We start from the raw sequence: 10,936 nt of genomic DNA on the forward strand, positions 1-10,936 counted from the left end.
TTTTTTTTTTTTTTTTTTTTAAGCTCTAGCTTTTAGATGAGGGAACTGAGGCTAAGGAAGGTTGTAACTTGCTCGGTATCTACGGGCTAGTAATTGAGACCCAGAGCTTGGACTCTGGTGTCCCACTAAAAATCCTCTTTTCACACCATCAGCCCTTGCCTTGCTTTTTCCCCCTGGGGGTGTTGCATCCCAATTCTCATTCATGCATTGATTTTTGAAGTGTTCTTTTTCTCCGGAGGCTGTCCAGAGCAGATGTTAGCTCCAGCTTGTGGAAGTGCACTGGCCCTTGTGCCAAGGGGGAGTACGTGGCCACGTTCTGTGCGGGCACATCTAGGTGGAAGGCTCAGGGCCCCCTTACCTGCAGGACGTAGGCCTTTGCGGGAACAGGGTACTGGACACCGTTGATTGTGAAGACGATGTCAGGAAGGCTGTCGATGGTGGAGCAGCTGATCACCATCTGGAAAGAGTGAGGAGTAGAAAGGCTTTCATCCCTCCTGTGTGGCAGGTCCACCGTCTCTGGGTCTAGAACAGGGCGGTCAGCGCTGGACTTACGCTGCCGTAGGGACCCTCGCTGGCTCCAATGTAGCTCTGGATGTTGGCAATGGCATTGGTCGGGCCGGCCAGCAGAGAGGTACCGGTGTCAACGATGGCCTGGCAGCCGAACATGCAAGCGATGGGCTCTCCAGACATGGTGATGCTGAGGTTGAGATGCGAGTCAGGGTCCCCGGAGCCCCCAGGGGGTACGTCTCCCAAGGAGGCACCAGGTGACGCTGGAGGGCCCCTCTTCCCCATCCATTGGCCAATGCATAAAATTTCAGCTTCTCTCATTCACACACTCATTCATTCTATGCATTCACGTGTTCTACAAATATTTACTGAGTGCCTACTCTGTGTTAGGCACCGGAGATGCAAAGCCAGACAAGATGGGTGCACGGTATCTGACTGCAGGGAGCTTCCACTCTGGCTGGAAAGATAAGTTGAGCGGGCTGGGCAGAGCGTACGGCGAGGGAACGGGAACACAAGCCAGGGTGAGGGCGGCAGTGTGCAGCAACCCGGGAAGGCTTCTCAGGGAAGCAGACGCCCAGAGGTTGCTAGGGAGTGAGGAGTTGGAGGAGGGCGTCACAGGTAGAGGGGACACAGGGTGGGGAGTGATGGAGACACTGGAGTGATGGCCAGGTAAGTCCAGCCCTGACTGCCCTGTTCTAGTCCCAAGGGGAGCAGGGGTGGGAGTTTGAGGAACCGATGGGATGTTAGCATGGCTGGGGCAGACGTAGGGTGACCAGCGTGTCCCAGTTTGCCTGGGACTGTCTTGGTTTTAGTACTGAAAGACCGGCATCCCAAGAGACTGCCCACTCCTGGGCAAACCTGGGCGATGGGTCACCCTAGGAGGCCAGCTGGGGGCAGAGCAGCCAGGGGGTGAGGCTGCCTGGGGGCAGACAGGATTTGAAGGGGAAAGTGAGAGGAAATGGTTTGAAACAACTTCTCTGCCGTTTTGCCCTGATCCTAGACCAAAAGTGACAGGCACCCTAAAGGCCGAGATGTATGGACAGGGGGGGTCCTCCCCTCTCCCCAGGGATGCTGGTAGATTGTCCTGCCTCCCTGCTCAGAAGGGGAGTGGCTGTCTCATCCTTGCAGAGTGTCTGGGGGTTCCTGACATCACTCTTCCTCCCGTGACGTGCCCTTGTCAGGGTCTCTCTGGCTCGGCCAACTTCCGCCTTCTCCTCCTGGAGTACGTTTCCCTGTGCCGCCTGTTCCAGGGGGATCCTGGAATTCTTAGTTAGCTATGAGTCTGTAAAGAAATGGGGTCTGGGGCCCATGCCAGGATATCGCCCATCCATGGTGACCTCACCTGTCCACGCTGATCTGCCAATAACCCTCAAAAGAAACAGGCACCCAGTTCAGGGTTCCCTTGTAGTAAGAAGAATCGATGCCACCAAACTGCACCACGCTGCCGCTCTCATCATCACTATGGAAAGTGGAGGGAAAAGGCAGGAATTCAGTTGTTCACTCATTCATTTACTCTTTCGACTGAACATATAAACTGTGGGCATTCTAAGAGCTACTCTTGATCGGACTCTTGCCGGTGCCAGGAGCCATGCAGAGTGTACGACCCACAGGGCTTCCTGTAATCCTTACACCAAGATCCATGCCATAGTCGCTATTGTTATTATTATTTCTACTTTACAGTGAGGAAACTGAGGCTCAGAGAGGTGAGGCAATGTGCCCTAGGTCACACAGCCAGGGAGCCGCAAAACCAAGATTAGAACCCAGGTCTTTCTGGTTCCAAAGTGTTGTGTGGTTTCCACCAAATACTCTCTCTCATTGCTGTGGGGACCTCAAGAGAAATGAATGAATGACCGTGTCTGCTCTTAAGGCCTTGATAGAGTAGTCCATGGTTTGCCAACGTCTGGAGGTGTTTTTGATTGCCATGATCGGGTGGGGGTCGGGGGAGCCCCTGGCGTCTAGTAGGTAGAGGCCGGGGAGGCTGCCAGACATCCCATGACAGCCCCCAACAGCAAGGAGTCATCTGGTCCAAAAATGTCAATAGTGCTGAGATTGAGAAACTCTGTTCTAGTCGGCCCCATGTGAAATATCTAAGCGCCCATAAAAGCAGATTATGTTTAAGAGCTGAAACTTGAATATCCAGTGGCCGAGAGGAAAAAAGGATAAAAGGGCCCTCCCGCTGTAAACTGCAGGAGTCCTGGTTACTGGAATATTCATTGTCTAAATCTCTGCAGTTTTCGGTTAGATAGGGAAACAAATGTAGGTGACAATAAGAAATTAATCACTGAAGAACTGGACACGGACAGAACGTGACCCCAACTCACCTAACCCCACCCTGCCTTCCCTATAAACATCTGACAGCACCTGTGACACAAGGAGATGATAGCAGAACAGTCAATAACTAAAGGGAAGCACATCGATGGTGACACATCGCTTCAAAAGAGAAGGACGTGAATGTCAGAGGAAAGTTGAGTGTCTTGGGAAAGCCGAGGACACACCCTCAGATATCCTGGCATATAAACTTCTACTCAGCCAAAATCAAGACTTCGTTATGCCTTATTCTTAGAATTAACTCATAGTCACACCTGGAACCTAGATTTTGTTAACTAATGAAAGAAACTTGCTTTCATCATTTAAAAGTTTCACTGTTCAAGATGTAAGTCCCAATCAAATCTTCTTTTCATTTTTTGCTCTGGACTTTTGGCCCCAATTTTAAGTGGATTCACTTTAAACGGTGGTCTTCAGGAGAGCAAATGGCTAATGAGATCTGACTTGTGTGAGGCAAGGTGACAAAGACTCTCGCTAGTAAAATAAGACGAATGAAGATGGTTCATCAGAGAGGAATTTGCCACCATTCTCTCCAAAGATATACCTTAGAGAGCCTTAGACATTGACCTTTCCAATCCCCGGCTTGCCAAGACTCTCTCCAGCCCACCCAGCCTTCGACAGCCCCCTGCTGGACCAGGTGACCGCAACTTCCTTGCCTAACTTACTTGCTCAGGTAGACGGAGAAGAGGTCTTGGGAAACCAGACCCTGCTTCCACATGTTGTCAAAAACAGGGGTGGCCCCGGAGGAGGAGATGCTGGGGTAGGCCAGACCCAGGATGCCGTCGAAGGGAGCGTAGTACAGGAAGGAGCCGGGCTCTGTCTTACTCAGGCCAAAGATCTGGTTGGTGTCAGAGATGCCTGCAACCTGGGTGGGGAAACCAAGGTGTTCATAACCAGCTTGTGCTGACTGAGCACTGCGGGCTGCCAGCCCCGGGCCCAGAGCACCCCTGGTTCATTTCGTGTAGGACTTGGCTTCCGGGGCCTCAGGCTGGAAGGAGAGGAGAGGGATGATCCCCGGGAATGCTTGTTATTCCACTGGAGGTGACAGTCGAGGCTGATCTCCAGATGGGCACCGTCTGCAACTTGGTGTGAGAATTTGCTGCAGAACAGGTGGTCACCGTGTGTTTGTGTTTCTGAGAATCGGGTGCAAAGCAGACCCCAGGCAAATCAGAGCCCTTGACCCCTGCTGTGCCCTGGAAAATGGGGGTGCTTGTGGAGATTCTGTGACTCGAGGGGGCTGTGGGTTGGGGGGAGGAGGAAGAAGAGGAGGTGCTAAAAGAGAACTGAGGCACTTTCTCCCTTCTCGCTGCCCCCTCCGTAGCATTCAGCTTGGATGACTCTGAGGATGGCTTCTGGCTCCAGGCACCCACCCCCTTACCCCTGCTGCTCCTCCACTAGAAACATCTGTGGTGTCTCTGCCACTTTCCGCATGCCCCAATCAGGTTACTGTTGGGGTCACCGAGACCCGTATTGCTTGAATGAGCTGGTTCGGGGGGCCGTGTGCTGTCCCTGGAAGCTGGCCCCAGGGCCAGGCAGGATGAGGTGCTGGCCAGCGGGGGCTCACCTGGACTGTGTCGTATCCAAGGATGCCTGTCATGCTGCCGGTGCCATAGGCAATGGAGACCGTCTCGCTGGTGCCCTTGAAGGTGGAGGACTTTTGAGGGTTGAAGCGGTTGTGGTTGGCTGTGAGGGCAAGAAGAGACATTGTCAAACTTCAAAAGCTGAGCCGGAGTCACGGGCTGGGGGCGTCTTCCTCGGTGGGTGCCTTGGTTCTGGGCGGGGCTTTGGAGGAGAAAGTTAACTCATCTGGCTAACCACCTCACTGACTGAAGGCCCTCCTGAGGACCCCCCAGGTTAACGCCGAGTGGAGCAGGGCCACAGCTGCCCATGGTGACGTGCAGCTTCACACTCTCTCTGCCATTGGACTGAAATGTCTGCGGGCTGGAACCACGTGTGATTCACCCCTTCGCCTCCCAGGGCACCTAAGCCTAGCGCTTGGCACATAGTAAGCGCTCAGTGAATGCCTGTTGAGTGGATCCCTGAGTGACTCCAGCAGGCTTGAAATCGGACCTATCTGAGGCCCCTGAGTGTTCAGGGCTCCTAGGTGACTTGGTGCTGGGGGCCCAGAGAGGGCAGGGGGGCACTCACTGCAGGCAACACTGGAGCAGTAGACGGAGGGCACCCACAGGTTGGAGGAGCCAGTGTCAAAGATGACGGTGAAGTCCTGGGCGGGGGTTCCAATGCTGATGGTGCCAAAGTACTCCATCTGCCAGGGTGGGGACAGCATAGCTCAGTCACGGGGGACTCCGCAGCCTGGCCTCCCCAGGGACTGTCTCTGGGTCATCTCGGCCCCCCTCCCGCCTTCCCCTTCACTGGCCTCCTTGCCTTTGTCTCTCTCTTTCCAGTGTATCCATCCTTTAAGGCCCAGCCTGGTCTCCCCTGCTCCTTGAAGTCTTCCCCTATTGCTCTCCTGTCACCCACTGACTATTCTCTCCCAAGCCTCCTTAACGCCCAATAATAATGTGCTGTCCCCTCTTGCCTCGAGTGTCTTAGTCTTGCCATCCTAGAGAATGTACACTCTCGGACGGGAGTGGAACCTGACAGCACCCAGCCGCGTAAATGCTTAAGCGCTTTTTCGTTAAGTTGTTGAAGGGGAGATAAACAAGTCACCCACCTAAAGGCGGAGACCCCTTGAGATATCTTATTCCTAAATCTAGGTGCGTGCAATGGGTTTCAGGAAAGGGTGTCCTCAGGCTTTTTACTCTTAGGAGCAGCAGCTTCTCCCTTGCCTGCTCTGTCCCAGCCACGCTGATGTGGCTCTTTGATGACCAGCTCATTCCCATCCCAGGGCCTTTGCACTTGCTATTCCTTGTGCTAGGAAAATGTTTATTCTAGATCTTCTCATCGGTCCTTCCGTGCTCTAGTCAAATGTCACCTGCACCAAGAGGCCCTCCCTGACTACTATGTCTAAATTCGCCCCTGTCCCCTTCTTCTTCTTCCCCTTACTCTAATTAATTAATTTTTCTTTGTGGCACTTGTCATTACCTGGAATTATCTTACATTCTTATTTCCCCAGCTCCTGGCAGAGAGCCTCTGACACAGGGTAGGCACTTCATAAATATTTGTTAAGTGAACAAAGGGGCTAACTTTATCAAGCTTTGAACAAGCTCTTACCAAGGGCCAGGCCCTGTGCTAAGCGCTCCACCAACAAACAAAGAAACAAAAAAAACCCACACCTACATTATTGCATGAATTACTTGAAACAAGCCTCTGACGGTAGATAGTAATGGTTCTGTCTTACAGGCGAGGAAGCTGAGTCTCACTCAGAGAATTTAAATGACTTGCCCAAGGTCCCATGGCTCAGAAGCTTTAGACCCTAGATTTGCTCCAGGTATGGCAAATCTCACAGGCTGAGCTCTTAATGAGAGGCAGTGTTGCTTCCTAAACTTGGCCTCCACACAGGGGACACGCTCTCTACTGAAGGGATTTGCGTCCCAAACAGAAGAGTCAAAGGGATCGTCCTGAAATTCCCTAGTTAGAATGACACGGTGGCAATTAGGCTGCAGACCCTTATCCCAGACTCTGGTCTGGCTCCACCCACTGACCCCCGCAGACCTTGCTTTGAAAATGGACACTGGCTTCCTTTCCTCAAATACACTCTGCTCCCCAGCGTCACAGGGTCTAGTGCAAGTTGTCCCGCTCTCTGGGAGCCTCTCCTGTCCTCTTGGAACCCCCGCTGTCTCTTCATCGCTCCAGAGAGGTGTCCCTGCCCACCACCTGCAACACACTCAGTGTGTCACGTTCACTGCATGGCCTCAGCCTGGTTATACTTGTTATGTTCTGTGAGGCTCTCCTGCTAGATTGTGGGCTCCCTGAAGTGCATTCACTGCTGCTTCTCTGGGCCCAGCACGGTGCCTGACACGCAGAAGGTGCTCCGTCCATGTAAGCACTGGATGAACGAATGAACGAGAGCAACTCTGACCGTGAGTTTTCCTGCCCTCCCTGGGCCTCTGAGATCTAGGGAGCAGATCCCTGGCTTACTGCTGCCTGGGGGTTTGGAGCGCTGGCCCATCTTCCCAGACCCCTGGGACCCCCTTCTCTCCACTGGGCCAAGTCCTTGGAGCTGACCCACTGCCTGCCCACACACTCACATCCAGGAAGTTCTGAAGGGGCTGGTCGGACATCAAGGTGGTGGCCTCCGAGGGAAAGTACTTGCTGCCTATGTTGTACTGGTGATTCTGCAGAAAGTCCTTCAGCTTGCCATTCTCGATCAGTTTCTGCCTCAAGGACTTCTTTCTGGTGAGCGGGACCCTGTGGCGGAGCATTTGCAAACAGATGGTTTGGAGGAAGAAGAGTAATTAGCCAGGGAGCCTGCTCATGGGGTGCCGTGGAAGGCCTGGAAGGAGAAGAAAGCTGGCTCAAGAGCGGAAGAAGGAAGTCGAGAGGGGAGTTGCGCCCATTTGGGGCACAGGAATGCAGAGAGGGTACGTGGTTGCCCAAAGTCACCCGGCCCAGTGCTGGAGCTGCGGACCCAGCCCGGGCTGGACTGGAGGGTCTGGGCTGTTGACCACGTCTGCCGTGCTGTGTCCCCAGATGGGCAGAGAAAGGAGGCTTGGGACGGTTGAAGAGGAAGGGAAGAGGGAAGAGGAGAAATACGGGAGGAAAGAAAGGCAGCGGGAAGGGCAGCAAAGGGAAATAGCCCCTGGGAAGCTGCTCTTCTTGCAGAGCGTCCCCCAGACTCACTTGTAGGAGGTGCACTCGGAGAGCGCTATCAAGGTAAGGAGAAGCAGCCACTTCATGGTTCTTCCTGGCTCCCAAGACTCCAGAGGTGGGAAGATGGGAAACGCTACAGCAGCAGGAAGGAGCTGCTCCTTATATACAGCCCAAGTCCTCAGGTATGGCCTTATCAGCCGCTAAACGTCACTCTTTACCCTCACCCCAAACAGAAAGTTTCCTGATAAGATTGTCCCTGCCCTGAGCCATGTTCTGGGAAGTTTCCAGTTGAGTAGCTTTCCACTGTAACCACATCCTGGGTTGGGATGGCCCTGCAGAGAGCAAGCAGCGAGGTGGTGGCTTATTTCTTAAATAATAGAATGCATGCAAACTTGACAAGTTGAATATTTTGACGAAATTGGTCCAAAGTGCACTTAACATTGAACACATGTCAAAGGAGCTCCAGGCACCCCGATTTGTCCTGATGGGACAGACAGCTGGGATTCTCGGAGAGCAGCAGTCCTTTCAGTGATAGGCCGTGTCCCTGGAGCTGCTTTCCTCAAGCACGTTCATAGGTCCGTAGTTTGGGATAGGCCGTGTCCCTGGAGCTGCTTTCCTCAAGCACGTTCATAGGTCCGTAGTTTGGGACTCAGGACACATTTCCCCATGGAAATGTCGTTATATGGGGTTGCTGGATGTCTAACTAGCCTATGGGCCTTATTTTGCTCTTGCTTCTCATGGCTATTGGGCTGAGTCTTGGGAAAGTGGTGTGTACAGTACAGAGGAAGGGGATGGAGTGGAAGAATGCTTCTTTTCCTGGAGGAAGCAAACTTGAAACAGGCCGAGTTTGTCTTTGGAATCTGTGCCCCTCACTTTCTGCGCCCCCTTTCTTTCTACTGCTCCTCTCCTACCCTCTCAGTTACTCAAAGCCTCCACCTTTGAGACCCCATCTGGGTCTGACTCCCAGGTGCCCCGTGCTTAAAACTTGGCTGAATCAGCTGCAGTGAGCCAAGCAATCTGGGAAAATTCATACTAGGGTGTGAATGACTTAGAAAAGTTTTCTCTCTCTCTCTCTCTCTCTTTTTTTTTGGCTGTGCCACATGGCATGTGGGATCTTAGTTCCCTGACCAGGGATCGAACCCATGCCCCCTGCTTTCCAACCCAATGGATTCTTCCCTTTGTGGGGTTTATTCAGTGGACAAAGTGGAGTGAGAATTTCTATTCAGGAATTGTGGCAGAGGCGGGTATGCAGGAGGGAGGTCGCCAGTAGGTGGCGAGACCTGTCTGTGGAGTTTGTTCTGAGATCATATTCCCTGGGCCACCCCTGGTTTTTCCAACATTGGGAGACACAGATTCTATAAAAGCTCCAAATTTCCCCCAGTGCTTCTGGATGAGTACGGAGGGGTGGGGAGTGTGGATCAAGTTTGGGACCACTGGTGTTTAGTACAAAGCATATCTGCATTTCGAACTCACCCGTTAAGACACCTTTGTGCCCCAAATGCGGATCCTTGACCCGTGTTTTCCATTTTCACATCTTTCGATGCCTGCTTTCTCTCTGCTCTCTTTTCCTCCCCCTTGAGCATTTCTCCTTTGATCTACGCTATTTGGGCGGATCTCAGCCCTTCTGTGGAGGAGCTGATGGTCCTAAAGATGCCTGCCTAGGTCTTGGGAGCAGCAGATGGAAAGCCTGGTTCAAGGGTCCCTCCTGGAGGGTGAAGGGAGGGGCATGTGCTGGGGGCCCTCTGGGGCCTTCAAAGGTACATGGTGTCTCACGCTGGGCATTGGGTACATGGGTGCCCATCATGATTCTTTACATTTTATATATATGCTATGCATATATGAAATTGTTCATGATACTTTAAAAAAAAATAAAGGAGTATCTGCATACTTTCCAACTTAGAAATGGAGGCAACTGAGGTCGGGTGGAGTAGGGTGAGGCAAGGAACCCTCAGGATTGAGATGTGGGGCATGAACCATGAAGAACAAACATTACGTGTGTTTTTTTCATCTCTCATCTCCCTCAGTAGGTTATATGGTGCGTCAAGTGTTCAACATAGCATTTTAATTAATCCCCTGTGAACTCGGCTTCGTTAAGAGCAATTTGGGAACAGTGCTCAGACGAGGGTCACGATTTTGTAATTGGCGGTTCCTGCCGTTTGCCAGCCGCTGCGGTAACTGACACAGAGCCACATCGTTCACGTGCTTCTCTTCCCCGGCAGTGAGGGGAGACAGGGGAGCTTAGATTCACTGACCACTACTCTTAGCTCATTGTGGTAAGTGACGTTATTATCCCCATTTTACAGATGAGGAAACTGAGGGCCAGAGAAGTTGCACCACTTGCCTGAGGTGACATAGGTAAGAAGTGGTTGAACGGGGGCTTGAATCCGGGTCTCTGTCACTCCCTGTGCCTGCTCCCTTATGTACCCATGGACTGAGATGTACTGGAGGCTGTGGAAGAATCTCAGGAAGAGCCTTGGCTCCAGGTTCTGGGTTTGAAGCCCAGCGCTGCCTCTGAATATCTGCAAGACCCGGGACTGGTGATCCAATCTCTGAGAGACTCAGTTTTCTCATCAGTAAAAGGGAGATAAATAGTACCATCAATTCCATGGAATTGTGAGGATTAAACACAGCGCGCTCACCAGCCACACACGTGCGGCGGCTAAAATGAAGAGTGCTGAAGGGCACTGGGCAAGTAGAGCTTTTCTCTTCTGCAGGTGGGAAGGCGAGGTGGTGCGGCCACTGTGGAGAACAGTGTAGCAGTTTCTTTTTTAAAATATTTTTATTTTTTATGGGGCTTCCCTGGTGGCGCAGTGGTTGAGAGTCCGCCTGCCGTTGCAGGGGACGCGGGTTCGTGCCCCGGTCCGGGAGGATCCCGCATGCCGCGGAGCGGCTGGGCCCGTGAGCCATGGCCGCTGAGCCTGCGCATCCGGAGCCTGTGCTCCGCAACGGGAGAGACCACAATAGTGAGAGGTCCGCGTACCGCAAAAAAAAAAAAAAAAAAAAAAATATATATATTACATGTTTTATTTATTTTAAAAATTATTTATTTTCTTTTTAGCAGTTTCTTATAAAGTCAACATGTACCTACCATTTGGCCCAGAAACTCCCCCTTCTTGGTATTTACTGAAAAGAAATGAAAAACGTATGTCCCCACAAAGACCTGGACCCAAATGTTTATAACAGCTTTTTTCATAATTGCCCCAAACTGGAAACAACTTGATGTCCTTCAGCTGGTCCCTGGATAAGTGAGCAGTGTATGGCCAACGATGGAGGACCGTCAGCCATAGAAACAGATGAACTACGGGATGAATCTCATGGGTGTTATGCTGAGTGAAAGAGGCCAGACGCAAAGGCTACATTTGTAGGATTCTATTTATATGCCATTCTGGAA

At 52.1% G+C, this 10,936-nt stretch overlaps 1 protein-coding gene across 1 annotated transcript in view; it reads right to left on the reverse strand.

Annotated features, from left to right (window-relative positions):
- Window positions 1-7,692, reverse strand: part of LOC112402248 (pepsin A-like) — an 8,938-nt gene extending 1,246 nt beyond the window's left edge. The window contains exons 1-8 of the mRNA XM_024749042.1: window positions 7,576-7,692; window positions 6,984-7,143; window positions 4,981-5,098; window positions 4,397-4,515; window positions 3,498-3,697; window positions 1,850-1,966; window positions 553-697; window positions 359-457 (exon numbers count right to left, since the gene is read on the reverse strand). Of these exons, the coding sequence (XP_024604810.1) occupies window positions 359-457; window positions 553-697; window positions 1,850-1,966; window positions 3,498-3,697; window positions 4,397-4,515; window positions 4,981-5,098; window positions 6,984-7,143; window positions 7,576-7,631 (1,014 nt within the window). The 5' untranslated portion in view covers window positions 7,632-7,692. The remainder of the gene's footprint in view (window positions 1-358; window positions 458-552; window positions 698-1,849; window positions 1,967-3,497; window positions 3,698-4,396; window positions 4,516-4,980; window positions 5,099-6,983; window positions 7,144-7,575) is intronic.
- Between the last annotated feature and the right edge of the window lie 3,244 nt (window positions 7,693-10,936).

Source organism: Neophocaena asiaeorientalis, unplaced genomic scaffold (genome assembly GCF_003031525.2).
Source record: "Neophocaena asiaeorientalis asiaeorientalis breed wild unplaced genomic scaffold, Neophocaena_asiaeorientalis_V1.1 scaffold43, whole genome shotgun sequence".
Lineage (NCBI taxonomy): Eukaryota > Metazoa > Chordata > Mammalia > Artiodactyla > Phocoenidae > Neophocaena > Neophocaena asiaeorientalis.